General features: G+C 34.5%; 1 protein-coding gene across 1 annotated transcript in view; it reads left to right on the forward strand.

Annotated features, from left to right (window-relative positions):
• Positions 1-19,075, forward strand: part of LOC136024816 (WD repeat-containing protein 11-like) — a gene marked incomplete in the record, with an annotated part of 191,926 nt that overhangs the window by 147,809 nt on the left and 25,042 nt on the right. Inside the window, 4 exon segments of the mRNA XM_065700296.1 lie at positions 4,902-5,067; positions 7,054-7,182; positions 11,612-11,823; positions 15,046-15,212. Coding sequence (XP_065556368.1) covers positions 4,902-5,067; positions 7,054-7,182; positions 11,612-11,823; positions 15,046-15,212 — 674 coding nt within the window.

Here is a 19,075-nt window from a genome sequence, read left to right on the forward strand (position 1 = left end):
TTTACGTAACTTATAAATTAGCTTACGTAAAGAACTTTTGTATTCTCATGTTTTTATTACATATATGAGGGGATTCGCCCCATCGTCAGTACCTCGCTCTTTACACGAAAGCTTAAATTTTATCCCAATTCATTAAGAATGACCCCCTGAATCACAAAAGCCGTAGAATAAGTAGTTGAAATTACCGAAAATACTTTAGCGTAAAGAGCGAGGTATTAGAAGGAGGTGAGCCCCTCATATGGGTAATAATTTCTGTTTGTTTTAAGTTTTATTGCTGTTCCTTACTTCCAGCTGAAAAAGCTTTTTCAGTTTTATTTTTTAATTGTTTTTTTTTTAATAATGCTAGTAAATCCTGCTCTCCCTTCATGGAAATTTTCTTCTCCCATTACAAATTCTCGAAGGAAAGTTCCCCCAGCATATCCCCCTCTTCTCAACCCCTCCCCCAAACCAAAAAAATCCTCCTGAAAACGCCTGTATACTTCCCAATAACCATTACAATATGTAAGCACAGGTCAAAGTTTGTAACTTGTTGCCCCTCCCACGGGGACTGTGGGGGAGTAAGTCGTCCCCAAAGACATAGTTATAAGGTTTTTTGACTACGCTGAATAAAATGGCTATCTCAGAATTTTGATCCGTTGACTTTGGGAAAATAATTAGCGTGGGAGGGGGCCTAGGTGCCCTCCAATTTTTTTGGTCACTTAAAAAGGGCACTAGAACTTTTCATTTCCGTTAGAATGAGCCCTCTTGCAACATTCTAGGACAACTGGGTCGATACGATCACCCCTGGGGAAAAGAAAAAAAAAACAAAAAAACAAAAAAACAAATAAACACGCATCCGTGATCTGCCTTCTGGCAAAAAATGCAAAATTCCACATTTTTGTAGATAGGAGCTCGAAACTTCTACAGTAGGGTTCTCTGATACGCTGAATCTGATGGTGTGATTTTCGTTAAGATTCTATGACTTTTAGGGGGCGTTTCCCCCTATTTTCTAAAATAACGCAAATTTTCTCAGGCTCGTAACTTTTGATGGGTAAGACTAAACTTGATGAAACTTATATATTTAAAACCAGCATTAAAATGCGATTCTTTTGATGTAGCTATTGGTATCAAAATTCCATTTTTTAGAGTTTTGGTTACTATTGAGCCGGGTCGCTCCTTACTACAGTTCGTTACCACGAACTGTTTGAAAACCACATGAAAACTCGGGTTAGGATTAACATTTTCCAGTTTATCCCGCAAACACCGTTTCTTAAAGTCTGTTGTATCCCTTCATTATGCTCAAATGTAAGGTGTTAGAAACATTTATGAGGTATTGATGTTCAATTTGACCAGCTGTTTTACCAGACATTACAACTTAGGGCCACCTCATGCACCCATCACTTGTGCGTCGTCGGGGTGAAGTAATGCAGTTAGGTAGTTTTTGGTACTAAAATAACGCCAAAAAATAAAAAAAATAGTGCCAAATAATAAAAAAAACACGTGGGTAAAAAAAATTATCAAAAAAACTAAAATATTATTGCACAAAGTAGTTTAAGAAGGTGTAGCTTTCCTCTGTGTAATTGTCTTTGGTAATTTTCCTCTGTGTAATTGTCTTTGGTAATTTTCCTCTGTGTAATTGTCTTTGGTAATTTTCCTCTGTGTAATTGTCTTTGGTAATCAGCAGATTGTTAATTTTTGGATTTTTACGGACGGAAAGCGTAGTCAAACTTAGCAAAGTAGTTCTACTTATTTATTTCCACGGTTAGACGTGGCAACACTAACATCAATGTAATACTACCCAAAAAACTTCTTAATTTTGGAACAAGCAACGTAAAAATAATAGAACACCATGGTTTTCAGATATGGATAGACTTAAGATGGGTCCAGGGATACAAAAGTGTTTTTTTAACGTCTTTAGTGCGTTATTTTGAAAGTCTGTTTTGAATGATATATTTTGATCACTTATTGGTTCGAGATAGCTTAAATTGTCTCGACCAAAATGAATTGAAAAAAGTAGATGTCTAATCATCTAGATATTCCGTTTTTCGTTTGGAATATTCTTATATTTAATCTTGATTTATGTTATACTTTTTTCTAGAAGACTGTACGCAAAGTGTTTAACCTTCAGTCTTATATTTTATATTTAAGGCCAGGGTTCGAAGTACTTTAGCAATCTCAGGCGTTTGTTGAAGAGCTTGAAAAGGTAAGGCTAGGTATCAAAGAGAATGATTGATGAAAAAGTTAAATTACTTCAGAGTAGCAGCAAAATTTGAGACAACTGATCCTATTAGCACTCTTTTTAGTAGGTTCCAAGAAATTTAGAAAATCACTTTATCCAAACCATGTTTCTTCCATGTGGTGTTTTACTGCATGGAAAATTGATATGCTACTGCTACTTCTGCTACTAAAAAGCAAAAAGCCCGTGTTCATATACCATCTGGAATTCCTCGAGCTCCTGGATTCCCACCTAATGAAGGCCTAAGCCCAGTGGCACAGTTTCAACCAGAGGTTATGCCCCTGGACATTTTTAACGAACTCGACAACAGCCTTAATCTTTCTATAGGCCGTTTAAATTTATGATAATTGGCATGGAAGTAGATTATGAAGGAAAGAAATTGATGAAGTCGATGCGGAATAGTATTATGGGAATTTGTGTCGGCCTCTGATGGCATGACTCTGCAGTGAATTGTTAGTAATGGAAATGTAATTAAGAGTCAAAGGGTTGGTACCCAAGAAGCTAGCATGTGGGGTGTGAAGCAAATCAGAACAAAAAACCTCAGGGACAGAGCGATAGAGAGAGAAAAAGGGTTTATAAGTAAGACCCAGGAGTTTGGGAGACGACGTAAAAAAGAAGAGGTGGATGAGAAGCAGGAGTACACATCTAAAGGCCAACCAATGAGCATCAAATTAAATACAAAAACAGATACAAAACAGATGTTTATCCAAAGTCTCAGAGGAGTAAAAAAAATGGACAAAACAGTGGAGATTACTGTTGACTGGGTGGAACTCCAAAGGCAAATAGAAATTTCTGTGACCATTTAAGCAAGCGATAACGTGTAATCGTTGAGTAAAGTAATCTTAAAGAAATCAACAAACAATTGAACTATAATTCTGAATAGAGATGATAGAAGATGGTAATTAATACTAATAAAAAGAAACTAAATAATAATACGAATTGGCTCTAACCATTATAGTGCTATAGGTGCTATAAAACTGTCAGAATACTGCGGAGTGTTTTAGAAAGAACGATATTTTGAACATAGGCGAGCTACGCGATTACCAGCTAGCGATTTTTGTTTTTCAAAGTTTAAATAAGGTAAGCCCTGAGTACCTTTATGATTTTTTTAAAACTAACTCGTTTTATCACCCTTATTTTACCCGAAATTCGGAGGATTTGACTCACGAGAGAAGAAATACAACGAGAGCAGGATTTGTTCTCAGGAACATAGGTGTCAGCGTCTGGAATGACCTTCCAGAATTGGTCAGAGCGGCAGTAAGTCTGGCATCATTCAAGAGAATGGTTAAATTCCATTTTTTAAAAAGGAGAGAAGTGTGATAAGAGGAAAGAGTATCTATTTATTTAGTATTTAATATTAATTATTTTGTTTTTTACCCCCCCCCCCCCCAAGGATTTCTTTCTTCAAAATCATTTGAGGAAATGATTTAGCAAATCATGGTGGTTAGAATTGCGGCCACAGTCAGGACTCTTCTGTCTTAAGAGTGGCCGTTAATGGTAAATTCTTTGTTTAATTTATACGTTTGGGGTGAAAACAAAAAATGCCTATGCCTATGCCTATGTCTTTTAATGCTCTATTGCAGAAAAACCCTGCCTAATGGAAAAATTCTAACTATGTATCTGAATCCACGATGAAAAAACACACCAGATTACCTGTAAACTTGTTTGCAAAAAAAAATATAGTGGGCTATTGTTATTAGCGTAATGGTTTTGACGTTCTGAACAACTATAAACGATTAGACAAGTTTTGGTATAACTTCTAGAAGTGAATTTAAGACTAAATTAGTCTGATTTACAAAGTTAATGTCTGTCCAAATTAACTTTATTTCTTTTATAAATGTCAATATTATTACTTCATTTAATTAGTTTAGTTTACCATATTCTCAAATTCTATTTAATTTGGAAAGTAGAGTAAAGATAGCTCACCGAGTTTATAACGTAGTTTAGCTTATAAGAACCTGATGGAATCGTGGAAAAGCCTTGTATCGCCCGTCCATAAAAATGCTCTGGATATCCGTACCATTAAGAACCAATGGAATACCTTTAAGAACCAGTGGAATAACTGAGTAATTAAAGGAGTGCCAATTCAGAAAAATATCGGAGCAGACAAGGACTTTTAATTTAATATTTTAAAATCAAGATATAGAAAATGGTGTTTTTCAATATCTAAGGCCGGGGGAGGTCAATTTTTTCTAATTAAAATATTAAATAGGTACTTTTTTAAACTAGGAGGTTAGCTGCCTACTTGCCCACTTTGGGTGGAAGATTGAGTGTAGGTAAAGGTAAAGTTAAAGAAAAACATACTGAATTAATAGTTGATACCGATGGCGCTTACCCTTGTTTCATGGTCCTTCAACTAGGAAGTACAATGGGGGGTTGTGTCAGTCATTCTGTGCTTTCGCACAACCTTCCTATGTGCCTACCCCAGAATTTTCAGGTACCCATTTTGAGCTGGATCGACTCTGCCTGAGCTTTAAGACTCACGCCACTGACCCCAGTTTCAAACCAAATGACTGCTGTCACCAGCACCCCAACCACTGTCCTCACGGACAAAGGATTTCAATTCTTGTGTGTTAATCACTCGCCTAAGAGTGCTTATGTCATAAATTGCATTTTTCTTTTGCCAAAGGTTACTGTATTTTCTTCTACGTCTTTAAAATAGTCTAATTTAAACCTACCTCAAAAGGATTTATTGTATGGACAATGTCAATGGCCGATGAAGTATTCAGTACGAGTGCGCGATTTTGACTGGCTGTCATCCAACGCCCTGGCAATGGCTTGCTCTGACGGAGTGATAAGGGTGACAGATCCGTCATTGAAAACCAATCCTTCTTTATTGATCAACTATCCTGGTGAGATTTTTATGTTATTATAACTTTGTGTCGATTATGATAGTTTTAAATTATGAAATTATGATAGTTTTAAACAATACAAAGTACAAAATTAAAATAAAATATAATTTGGAAATACTGTAATTTGGAGGTCATTTATTACGTTAGTACAGCATAATGACATCATATAAGCATTTTCTTATATGATGTTATGCACAGAATAAATAGGAATATTGAATTTCCAACGCATCAGTTATTTATGTAATATCTTGTAGGTTGAAAGGCCCCAAAAACAAAAATTTGTAGTTGCAGTTATTATAAATTGTGATTCTTTGGAACAAACACCTGAACTATCAAACATGATAAGGTGTGAAAATCGATAACCTAGACCATCAATTACGGTAACACCAATACGGGCAGCTAAACCAAAGGCGATAGAGATAGAGAATGAGATGGAGGGAGAGAGAGAGAGAGTGAAGGGCTAAGCCTTACTCTTGTTCGTGTTAGATCTTATTTTTATACTTGATTAGCCTCTGTATTACATTTTGATGTTGCAATGACAAATAATTTATTGCGGAATATTGAAATAAATAATCGCAATATATAAAACTATAAATTAAATTCTGTTGATTTTGAATTGAAAAGGGAATAGTTGTGGGAAAAGTCAAGTCATGGCCAATTGTAGAAAAGCCAAGACAGATTTTCCAATTAAGTGGGCATCAAGTCAAGGTTAATTTTACCCCTTTCATTGCCGTTGTTACTGTCTCCCACTTATGCTGCACCTCTCATGCATGTCACTACACAATGCCGAACTAGAGTCAACCTTGTTGGAGGGTCTCCCCGGGGAACACACGCTGTTTGACAGTAGTTTACTTGAAAATTTCAAATCCTATCTATTCAACCTAAGTTTAAAATCTACCTCCCCCCATCAACACTCTTGCTTGGGAGTAAAACCTCGAAGACAGATTGGTCCTTATGAGCTTGCCACTCTTGGATTTCTTGGTCATTTAGGGTTTGAAGAACTTCCTTCAATACTGACACGCTTTTATCAATTGGACCTTTTCCTTCCTTCCACACCTTCAAAAGTCTGCAAAGGTCCAGTGTTTTCTTGACCTGATTCGGTCACGAATCACCCTACCGACCTTCAAACTCTCCTAATAAACTGATTTGAGAAGCCGAACTCTAGGTAGCCTAATTATTTTCTCCCAAAATTTCCCCATTTTATTTAATCTAACTCTCCTTAAAGTGAAAAGTCCAAATCTCTTTTCAATATCACTGAACTAAATGAATCCTTAAAACCAAAATTCCTTCAAAATATCATAGTTCAGCTACTTCTAACTTAGTTGGTTTAGTGAAACCCCAAACCTCAGACCCCTAATGCAGACTGCAAACTACTTTTGTCTGGAATACTGTTTTCTGGATCCTCATGTCAGCTAGCTGACCTAAATTACTTCTCAAAAGTATATTTATTAACATATCCCCCTAAATTAAAATCTTTTACGTGCCCAGACTGCTAAACTTAACACGCAAATAAAAAAAAAATTCCTCTTGAGCCTCTAACATCGTTTCTCCAAAATTAAAATCACCCCCTTGCTTCTAAATGCTAATACTGCTGATCTCTTAAAATTTAATAATAAATCCTTCTTTTCTATATAATCTTTTATTACATCTAATTGCTTCTGAAGATTATCTCTACTATCCGCCACTAGAGCTATGTCATCTGCCAATAACATACATGATAGCCAACCAATCCAAACGTACATAAGGGGCTCCATTGTCCACGTCCCACGAGGAAACTTCGTGGGACGTTTTTTTTAGAGAACATTCCTTTTTTTAAAATATTTTTGCAAATTATCCCAGCATAAAAGCGAAAGGAAATTTAGTGGGTAATTGTGCTTAAATTCCTCAATATGTTTAAGCGGCAGTGCGTTTTTTTTCTTTCGTTTCATTTCACAATGACCGTCAAACATAGCTAGAATTATTGTTTAGTATAATTTTTTATTTCAGGTCAGTTAAGAAGTGTTGGGGCAATACCGTGGTTGTTAAGAGAATTCTTAAAGCGTTGGCTTATTTTCAGAAAGTATCTAGGGGAGGATTTAAGTGTCGTTTCATCCCTAGAACCGAGTCATATCTCCAGTAAGTACGAATAAATCATATTGCTAGCTTAATTCAAAGAGAATTATTCCTCAAAGCTTATCCATTATCCATTCCTTAGCTTTTTTACAAGAATAAAAAAAGTAAAAAAAAAGAGAAAAAAAACAACGAATAATATAAAGATTAAAATGATTAAACTGAAAAGAATTTATAGGTTTAGGTGCTCTATTATAAAATAAACTAAATAGTATAAAGAATAATACAATAAAAAATAAAATAAAAAATGCAGCTAATTAAATATCATACTCCATTTCTATCTTGATTTAATCCTGCCTTTCCAAGCTTAAAAAGTATATATCTAAAAAAACGTCACTTTTAGACAAAAAGAGCAACCATTTTTTAGACAAAAAGAGCGTCACTTTTAGATGACACTAATCTTGTTAGAATTTTAGACACGTCACTTTTAGACAAAAAGAGCAATCGTTACATGTCATATTGTGATATGACAGAAATTGGAAGAAATTGGCTGTTCCTTGGCCATTTTTCAGTATAAAAAGATTCATACTTAAATTTTTGTGACAACCGTTTTGTTATGACGTATGTTGTGTTCTGACGTTATGTTGTGTTTCGACGTATTTGCTCAAAGAGTCTCTTTAAAAAAAAAATAAAAACTCGTAAACGTGACTAAAATTGTGACTAATTTCTATTAAGTTAAGCTACTTGAGAATTGAAAATATCATTATTTGTAAGCAGTAATGTGTTATCCCCAAGCTTTCGTATAGCAGATGCATCTCAATAGCAGGAGCAGCACCTCAGCAGCAGTACCCCCAGAAAAAAGGTGTGATCTTGACGAAACTTATACCTTCAAATTTCAGCCGATCAAAAAATCAAGAGTTGTGGACTTTGCTTTGATCTTTTGGAATTTGTCAAGGCTACTTAACTTTCGATTTTGCACCTGGGTAGGGCTTTGGTAAGATAGTATTGTTCAAATAAAAATAAAAGTTCTAGTACTGCTATACGAACAGTACTAGATACTGTTTGTATAATGCTGTATGTCTTTTAAAGACTTTTTTCATGCTTTTTATGGCACTTGGTATCTACCAAGTGACATATAGCGATCGCAAATTCTATCGGTCTGTCTGTCCCGGTTTTGCTACTTTAGGTACTTCCAGGTAAGCTAGGACGATGAAATTTGGCAGGTATATCAGGAACTAGACGAGGTTAAACTAGAAGTTGTTGTTTCCCCGATTCTACCTTCTGGGGGTGGGGGGGGAGAGTGGGGGGACGGTTAAATCGGAAAAATTAGAAAAATGAGGTATTTTTAACTTGCGAACGGGTGATCGGATCTTAATGAAATTTTATCTTTAGAAGGATATCGTGTCTCAGAGCTCTTATTTTAAATCTCGACCAGATCTGATGACATTGTGGGGGTTGGGGGGGGGAACTAAAATCTCGGAAAACGCTTAGAGTAGAGGGACGAGATGAAACTTGGTGGGGAAAATAATGACAAGTCCTAGATACGTCATTGACATAACCGGAATGGCTCCGCTCTCTTTGGGGGAGTTGGAGAGAGGGTTAGCTCTGAAAATTAGAAAAAATGAGGCATTAGTAGCTTACGAACGGGCGATCAGATCATAATAAAATTTGATCTTTAGAAGGATCTTGTGCTTTAGAACTCTCATTTTAAATCGCGACCAGATCTGGTGACATTGGGGGGAGCTGGAGGAGGAATCCGGAAATCTTGGAAACTAGAAATCTTGGAAACCGCTTAGCGTGGAGAGATCGGGATGAAACTTGATGGGAAGAATAAGCACAAGTTATAGATATGTGATTGACATAATTGGAACGGATCTGTTCTCTTTAGGGGATCTGGGGGTTGTTAACATGGAAAACTAGAAAGATTGAGATATTTTAACTAAAGAATGGGTGACCGGATCTTAATGAAATTTGACAATGATGATAGAAGGTAATAAGCTTACCTAAGCTATGGATGTCAGGTGATTGATTTTTCTTCTAACGATAATTTCAACAGGACCTGTACCTGTCATCATCAGGTTAATTCAAATTTCTTACCAGAAAGTAAAATCACTAAATAAATAAAACTAAAAACACTGAACAACACTAATGATGAGCCGAACCTGGAGTTATTGTTGTGCCATGGCCCGAATTTTGGTAGAGGCGTTGATGGCTGCTGTCCTAGTGGATCTTAAAGAGGTTGGGCCTTTTGGAAAGGGGTGGAGTTTTTTGTGAGTTTTCAATTTATGGGTGATTGGTTCCCAAATTTCGCTAATATGAAACTCACCATTGTCTTTATTGATGGCTGGTTTATTTTTAGCAATTTCCAAAGCTTCTCTGATTTTCTGCTTTAAGAGTTGTGGGACAATAGCAATAAGTTGGGCTTGGTTAAACTTAATGGAGTGGGAAGGGTTTTCAAAGATATGATGGGCCAATGCAGAGAAATTATCTTCCTCCTTTAGCTTTGTCTTTTTAAGGCAGGCATCAATGGAATCAGCATGTTCTTTTAATCGTTGATGTAGAGGTCTCATGGTACGACCTATATAGGTATCACCACAACTGCAAGGAATCTTATATACCCCTGGTGGATCTGGAGTAATCTTATCCTTGCCTTTGTTCAAGAAGGAGGAAATAGTCCTTCCAGAGGGAAAAACACCTTAAAGCCAAGTTTAGTGAGTTTGGAGCTTAAAATGTCAGTAATGCCCTTGATATAAGGTAATGACAAAAAGGGTTTATCATCTTCAATCTTAGGAGCGAAATTCTTGGTAATTCCACTCATCTTTCTCCTGAAAATAACCTTGTCAATGACTTTTTGGGGGTATCCGTTACCTATCAGAACATCTCTTATATAATCAAGTTCAGCCTTCAGCTCAAAATCAGAGGAGCACACCAGAAATGCTCTATCAACCAATGAATAGACTACAGAATTTTTAACTATAGGGTGGTTATAGGAGTCGTATTCCAGATATCTATCACTATGAATTGACTTTCTATACACACTCAAGTCCAACCTAGTTTCTCGTTTTCTCCAACTCTACATGAGATATGTTGACGATTGCTTAATAATTTGGAATGGGGCACAAGACAAATTAAGATCCTTTCTCAATATTTTTAACGAGCAGGACCCAGATATTAAGTTCACCATTGAACTTGAAAATAACCGCAATTTACCCTTCTTAGATGTCCTCATTACAAAACGAGAAACTAGGTTGGACTTGAGTGTGTATAGAAAGCCAACTCATAGTGATAGATATCTGAGATATGACTCCTATAACCACCCTATAGTTGAAAATTCTGTATTTACCCCTTTTAAAAAGCACATTTCTGTTCTTTGATCAAAGGAAAATCTTTCCATAACTATAAAAAAAAATCATATTCTACATCAAAATCATTTGGTCTACATCAGACAAGTCATTCACAGATTCTGAAAGGTGATATGGGCCTGTTTTCTTTAAAGCTACGTAGATATATTTTAATGCTCAGATTCTGGTTGAAGTTAACTAAGAGTAATGAAGATAGACTAGTAAGAGCAGCATATGAAGAGATGTTGAAATGTGGTTTAAAAACCTCGTGGCCATCCCAAATTAAATCATTACTAGAAAAAGTAGGAATGCCTTATTTATGGAATAATGGTCTTTGCTCTCGTGATGTACCAACAAATTTAGAAAGCCAGGTATGATTTATATTAGAGAGTCAGGAAATTCAGCATTGGCAAGGGCTGGTTTTTGATTCTACAACCCTACAACATTATAATCAGGCAAAACCTAGTTTTGGGGAGGAAGTTTATTTCAAATTTAACTTACCGGCTATGATTCTACGTCGTTGGATTCAGCTTAGGGCAAATTGTCTTCCAATCCAGAACAGGCAAAAAGCGTTCGACAAAAATAAAATGATAATTGGTCCTGATAGGCGGTATGTTTGTCCCCTTTGTAAAGATGATGATGAAGACTTGGATAATTTTCTCCGGAAATGCCCAGTGCTCTTCGATTTACGGGAAATTTATTTGCATGGGATTAATTTGATGCTTCTGGGTATTCTACAAAATAGTAACCCAACCACAATATTTCGAGTGGGAGTATATATAGATAAATCTTTAATAAGAAGAAAAAGTTTTATATGATTACTTTCTTTTGTAGTTAGATTAGGTACTTTTTGCGTTGAATTCTGTTTTTTTGTGCGTGTTCGTACTGTTGTTAATTTCCTTGCTTGTTTGTAATTTATTTATATTTTTGTGCATATGGCCCACGGGTTTTTGAAATACACTTATCTATCTATCTATCTATCTGTTCCTTTTCACTTCAAATTAATCTTATCTCAGCTGCTATGTTTTAAACCTAGGAATTGATTTCATTTCAAAGTATATATTCTTAAGCTCCTGTTAGATAGTTCAGAAGATATTTATTTTGCTTAATATTGCTTATGTGTTACATATCTAAAAAACTATTTTATTTTTCAGTTCTGAACAGGTTTTGGGACGGGATTCAAGATAGTACTAAGAAAAAATTATTATCAGAGTCAACAACCTTGGCGGAAAAAGCTTACCTGGTATCGAAACTATTTGGCTCAGTTGAAGAGGTGGATCTTTGGACACTGGCGTTTCATTATATTAAAGGACAACCACAAATAGATGTTAATTTCGACTACTTAACTGATCAGCAGCTATCAAAGGTATTGATAAAGAGGGAAAAGAGGCTACTTTCCTATAGCTCTATATTATATTATATTAAATTAATTAATTATTAATTAATTAAATTATATTAATTAAATATATTAATCATAACTCTATATTAATTAACTATTTGGCTCAGTTGAAGAGGTGGATCTTTAGACACTGGCGTTTCATTATATTAAAGGACAACCACAAATAGATGTTAATTTCGACTACTTAACTGATCAGCAGCTGTCAAGGGTATGGGTAAAGAGGGAAAAGAGGCTACTTTCCTATAACTCTACTTTAATTATATTATATTAAATTAGTTAATTAATTATTAATTAATTAAATTATATTAATTAGATATATTAATCATAACTTTACATTAATTAACTATTTGCCTCAATTGAAGAGGTGGATCTTTGGACACTGGCGTTTCATTGTATTAAAGGACAACCACAGATAGATGTTAATTTCGACTACTTAACTGATCAGCAGCTATCAAAGGTATGGGTAAAGAGGGAAAAGAGGCTACTTTCCTATAATTCTGTATTAAAATGCCTGCTTTAATTTCATTGGTTTTGTCTATGGTGCATTTTGTAATCTATTCATATCGTTCTTTATTTCTGGAGAGACAAATGACCTCGTTTTTTTAAGCCTTATTTTATTAAAGCCTCTTATTCGGAATATGAATATGTGCAATTCACTACTTAACTGACCAACGCTTGTCAAGGTATTGAATTTCAATTTGATACTGACTGCACATGGTCATTTTTTGTGTCACAGGGTAGTTCATATGATAAGGTTAGTTCAATTTGATAATGTTAGTTCAGTTGGATTTCAGTTTGACAATGACTGCACGTGGTTATGGTTTGGGTCATAGGGTAGTTCATATGATAATTTAGTTCAGTTTGATAATCATATTTCAGTTTGATAATAGTAGTTTAATTGGATTTCAATTTGATAACGACTGCATATGGTCTTTGTTTAGGTCACAGGGTAGTTCATATGTTAATAATAGTTCAGTTGGACTTCAGTTTGATATTGCCTGAACATGGTCATGGTTTGGGTCACCGGGTAGTTCCTATTTTGGTCCAATGTATTAAGGAATGGTTTAGGACAACTTCTGCAGTTGCAAGGAAAAATTTGAAGGGTCATTTTTTTGGATTGGGTTAAATGGAAAAGAATATGTGACAGAAAAATAAAAAAAAGTAATTGCCCACTGAACGTTGGGAATATGAGGAAGCATGTTCTTGTTAGTCATTGACCACGATTTTTTTTGGAGTTGGAGTTTTGTTTTGAAAAATGGGAAGTACCTAGTGATTTTTGGAAACCTCTAATCGATTTCCGTGGTAATTAGCCTAGCTTTATAGGTAGTAAATTACTTAGTATGATGATACTATTTAGACTTTCTGATGATTTGAGAATCGTATGAGGAAGCATGTTCGTGTTAGTCATTCACCACAGAGAGATTTTCTTTGGAGTGTGGAGGATCAGCTAGATAAGGGAGATTCATTTTAAAAGACAAAAGTATAATCGTAGTTCATCTTTCTTGTGGATTTTTTTTCATCTTTTCGTTTGTTTTCCTTTTTGTAAAATATGGTCCCATGTGTCTCTAATGTTGAAATAAATCAAATTATGTTGTATCATGAATAGCAAGACTGTAAATAATATATGTGCGTATGATCTTGCATACGCACATGTATTTGATGGTTTAAATTCGGCCTTTCAGATAAACATAAATAAATATATATATATATATATATATATATATATATATATATATATATATATATATATATATATATATATAATGATATATATATATATATATATATATATATATATATATATATATATATATATATATATATATATATATATATATATATATATATATATATATATATATATATATATATATATATATATATATATATATATATATATATATATATATATATATATATATATATATATATATATATATATATATATATATATATATATATATATATATATATATATATATATATATATATATATATATATATATATATATATATATATATATATATATATATATATAAAAAGTATGAGTGACTTAGGAGGGGAGGTGATTGTTTTAGGGGGTCTCAACTTGCCACATAATTCCACAGAGAAGGCACGAGAGAAACCAACAATACTAAATAAAAATTTAACGGATGCCAAGAATAAAATCAAGAAAACATCATTAAATATGTAACTTAATTGTAATGATAAATACCTTAATGATACTCCACATATGCACAGAACAAATACTCCATAATACAGAACGATACTGCACAATGATGATAAGATACTGCTGATATCAGATAAGAGACTGGAAAATGATAAACACAGCAAAAGGGTTAGCAGATTAAGTTTAAGTGAACTCAGGAAGTAGCACTATTGAAACAAGGGCCTATTCAGTGGGTGTGTCAGACTTTGAACCCCCTCATGAACTTTTTGTTCAACTCAGAAATGTAATAAAGATACATATAAGCATATATTTGGAGTGGTCTATAAAGTTTTTTTATGTACTTCATCACCCCGAAAAAATACCCCCTCCCTAAACGAAAATACTGGATACGCGCTTGGGGTTAAACTATACACAGCCTTCCCTTCTGTCAAAAATAATTTGGCTAGTTAGTAGTAGTAGTAGTAGTAGACAGGTTTAATAGTAAAAACTTGACAGCTGTTGCTGATTTGTGTTTCTTTACAACATATACAAAATCAAGCTACACTTGTAAATATAAATAAAACTATAAATATTAACACTTATTATACATTTTGACGAAAACCGGGACGAAAGAATTGCCATATCTGTTTGTTCTTGCTTTAACGGGAACTAACTTATCTTGCTTTCTCGTTCTTGATGGTAGAGGTTGATCAGGTATAATGTCACAGTGCTGAGATTTAGAAAGCAAGTACTTTCCGAAACTCATTATCAGAGTTTCGTACCGGTTTTGGAGTGACGGCAGACCTAGCACTTCCAGAGCCTTTTCATAGGGGATGTCACGGCGGCCCAAGATGATCGATACCGCTCGCTTCTGAACCGATTCAAGCTCCTGACAAAGATACACTGTTCCCAGTGCTGAGGGCACCCAAACAGGACACGCATATTCCAGAATGGGGCGGACATACGCTATGTATGCATACTTAATACTCTCTGTGTTTGCACTGAATCTATTTACATGATTTTTTCTTTCATGTTACAGAGTCATATGATGGAGAAATTACAGTTGTATGAGAGTAGACGAAGTAATTCTGAGCAAACTCGACGAATAGCTAGGGACTTTCTCATGCTTGGTGAAACTGGCAAAGCAGCTAGTTTACTACTGGACATTTCGCAGTCAGAGCCTAGTTTCTATCAAGATCATCTTCTGTAAGTATAACTGAATGTATCACATATATAACTGAATATAATTTTAACTGAATATAAATCCCAGTGGCTTTAAAACTAACTGAAAATAGTTTTCAAAAGGCATAAAGCAAAAGACAAGTCTTAATTTACATTTGGTGAGCGCTCATAATCCCGCGAGCTCCTAATTTACAAATAATTAAGTGACGCTATTCAGTGGGTAACGGTTGAAATTAGAGACTTTTGGTACTCGGTTGGTCCTAAGAGAGCGTTCTTTATTTCTTTTTACGCCTGAATTAAAAAAAATTTAATAATAAATAAATAAATTAATAATTCAAAAATAAATCAATAATTTTAAAAGAAAATGAATTTGAGTATGGTTCCAACCTTATTCCTAGCAGTTTTATGAAATAGTTTCATTAACAGGTGACGAAACTAGCACGTAGCTTTCGTAATGTTTTGTCTCACGGCTGGGGGATCGATTTGAAGCTTCCAAATAATTTGTTTTTGGGGGAATAAGGAAATGTATAATTTGTTTTTGGAAAAAGGGGACAAAATGATTTCTGTGTGGTTCTCGCAAACGAGTGAAAGCTTCAATTTTTTTTATTCTTATGCCCGTCGTCCAACAGTCTCTTTTGCTAGTTTTTATAGCAGACTACAGCTAGTGCTGTGGTGTCAATTCACAAAAATCTAGGAGGTGAAAAGGGGTGGGAGGGCAAAGAGTATTTTGTCAGAATCTACGGGGGTCAACATTTCGTTTTTCAGTTTTTTCAATAAAAATACAAAAAAGCTATTTTCTATATAAAATACTACCCAAAAAGCCATTTTTCAAAAGCTGTGGGGGGGGGGGGCAAAAAGTCCAGTACGCACGTGCCTTCCGTCCCTCCTTTCCCTCCCCCTAATTGACATCACTGAGGCTGCTTGCATTTTTGCATGCTCAATGAAACTTTTCTTCCAATCCACCAGCAAAAGTCTCCTAAGATGGTTGAAGTATTGAAACAGAAGTGAAACCTGATGTTTAGGTCTGACTATCTATACCGAATTGATTCTCCTTATTATTCCTCTTGTTAGATTATTTGGAGGTACTTATGGATAATATCCATGCACCTGGTCCTGCGGTAGCTGACATGAACTTTTTTTTATCAATCCAGGTGGTAAGCCAATCAACTCTACCACATAAGTGTTAAACTAAATTGATTGCTCTGTTGATTCCATCATTTTGTTTTATTTCTGTGGTGGCTGTTTACCTAATTGCATATTAGACTGCATTTCTTGATCTAACTCTGTACTCATGTAAATAAAAATGAGGTAATAATATTTAGATAAATGAGTAAAAAAGAGGTAAATAATTGATAACATTCAATAATTTTGAATGAGTGAATGAACTTTATTTCCTACTAAAAAGACATAATGGCACTATCAGATAAATAAAAGGAAATGTATCAACAAAATACAAAAGAGCACCAAAAATTGTACAAATATATAGAAGCAGAACAACAAATAGACGCTAATATTGCAAAGCATCAGACAGTTCATTTTCTGTTAAACTCATATCAAACTTCTCTAGTCTTTTCTGAACAACCATATACGGGTTCGGTAAGTTATATTGGTTTCTAATAGCTGCCTTACGCTTCTAAAGAGGCAAGCGCAAAAAAATTTCACAAAACCAGTAGTAACAATAACACACTGTACACTTATCCTTATCAGATAGGAGAACATAGGGGGTGTAACCATCGCCAAAAGTAGCTGGGCCCAATTCTGTCGACTGTATGAAGCTTTTGAAGATATAATCGTACCGTAAGCTTTTCGGACTTTTCTAGTAAAATGATCTATTAACAAAAGACAAGTCGATTTAATATTGGAGCCCACAGGCAGATCAACATGCACCAAACTCGAAAAAGATTTTATTATCTTGTCACAAAGTTTTACTTCTAGTAAAACTAGTAAACTAGTATTGAAACTGAGTTGATTGAAGACAGTAAACATGAGTAAAAAAATGATGTAAATAAAAAAATGAGATAAAAACGAGTCATTCTTAATGAAGGGGATAGTAAGGATCCCCATAACTTAGGGGGAGTTAGGATTTGAAGAATCATCTTAAAACTGTTGCTATTGAAAGATTTTTATCAAACACTATAATGTTAACAATATTTTCATAGATATAGATATAAAATAGTTTTTAATAAATGTATTTTTAGATGACAGTCATCTACTATATGATGAATCTTTTATTCAGACAATAGATGAACTAGATTAGAGATACCAAAATGACCTGAAAAGACCATCAGAAAAATCATAAAAAAAATATGAGACTAGAGACAAACAACTAAAATCACCTTTTCATTTGAACAAAATTTATCAAAATTTCCTTTCTGTCAAAATTTTCCTTCGGCAACTTACTTTTTGACTTTTGAAGGAATTTGAATAATTTGAGATTTGCTTCTTTTGTTCTCTTCTTTTACTTTTGAACGAAAAAGGATGTAAATACTATTCAATGACTTCCAATTAAGCTTCAAGAAAATGTTATAAAAAAGTAAGTGTAACTATTGAGAGAGCAAAAACTATAATAAGATGAATCTAGAGCCTCGTCTTGATTGACACCATTTACCTTGCCAGCAACATTTTTTAAACAAATGACCATGATTGGACAGTAAATATTACTGGACAGCCTTTGAACATTCGTAAGCCAATGATTATCTGTCCAGTTGAGGTTGACCCTGGCAAGGTCAATCATGTCAATCAAGACTTCTTTCAAGATTTCTTTTTGTGATAATTTTGTTCATTTCTATGAGCTGCCGACTTCTGTGCAAAGGTAACTACTATAAATACTACTAACAACTCAATGTAATACCAAGTTTATTCAGGTTCAGACCGCTGTGTGTAGTCCTCCATCATCCCAAATTATTCAAAGCTTCACTCTGAACACCCTCTCATGAAGTTTCACTTTTATTTAAATCATTCCGTATGGCTTCTTCCCCTCCCAATCGACAAAGATTTACTTTTGCAAAGATAACTGGTCCCTTGTTTCCATGTTAGTATTGAAAATGGAACCCCTCCATTCATTAATGGAAAATATAAATATTCTTAAACAACCACACCTTTTTTCAGTAGGATTTGTAGAATTAACTATAGTAAAACTAGCGGGTGTGCTGATGTATTGCATATGTCTAAAAAATCCGACTTATTGGACCCTCTCAATGGCAGAAAAAGCAGCATGCCCATCTAGAAAATATGTTCAAGTTAAAGGATCTGTACAAAAAAGTACCTGTAAAGTAATTTTTTTCTTTGCTTTTTTTTATTTGTTTTTCTAGCTGCTTCGTCAGTACCCAAGATACATATCCCTATATCCCTATATGATTGAGAGAGGATCTTAGTCAAATAGTCTGGACAGTTATAAGAGTGGTAACTGGTGATAGTGTAGGAAAGGAAAATAATCAGCGGCTCATCTACGCTCCCTCCCCTCGATACATTCTTTCTCACACACTCTTGTGCACAATAGGTGAATCGCAAACACATTTAGGAGACGCTCAGAGTATCTGCGTAATCCGATTATAGTAACAATTAGATTCCCATTTAATGCTATGCTCTCTCTCTCTCGCTTTCTCTCTCTCTCTCTCTCTCTCTCTCTCTCCATGTTCCATAGAGTAAGATTAATCAACATAACTCGAATAAACAGAGATAATTTATAAACCTGTATAACCCCTAATTCCACCTCCAACCAACTGATAACCTTGCGCAACTAGATGCTCAAATTATCTGAGTAATCTTAATCCAATAAACTTTAGTCTCCTAGAAGATGCTATCTTCTATGTGTTTTTTTGATGGGTTCTTTTTAACAAGACTTATGCAGATATTCTAAATAAATAGGGATGAAATATAACCCTGTG

Source organism: Artemia franciscana, chromosome 3 (assembly GCF_032884065.1).
Source record: "Artemia franciscana chromosome 3, ASM3288406v1, whole genome shotgun sequence".
In the NCBI taxonomy this organism is placed as follows: domain Eukaryota; kingdom Metazoa; phylum Arthropoda; class Branchiopoda; order Anostraca; family Artemiidae; genus Artemia; species Artemia franciscana.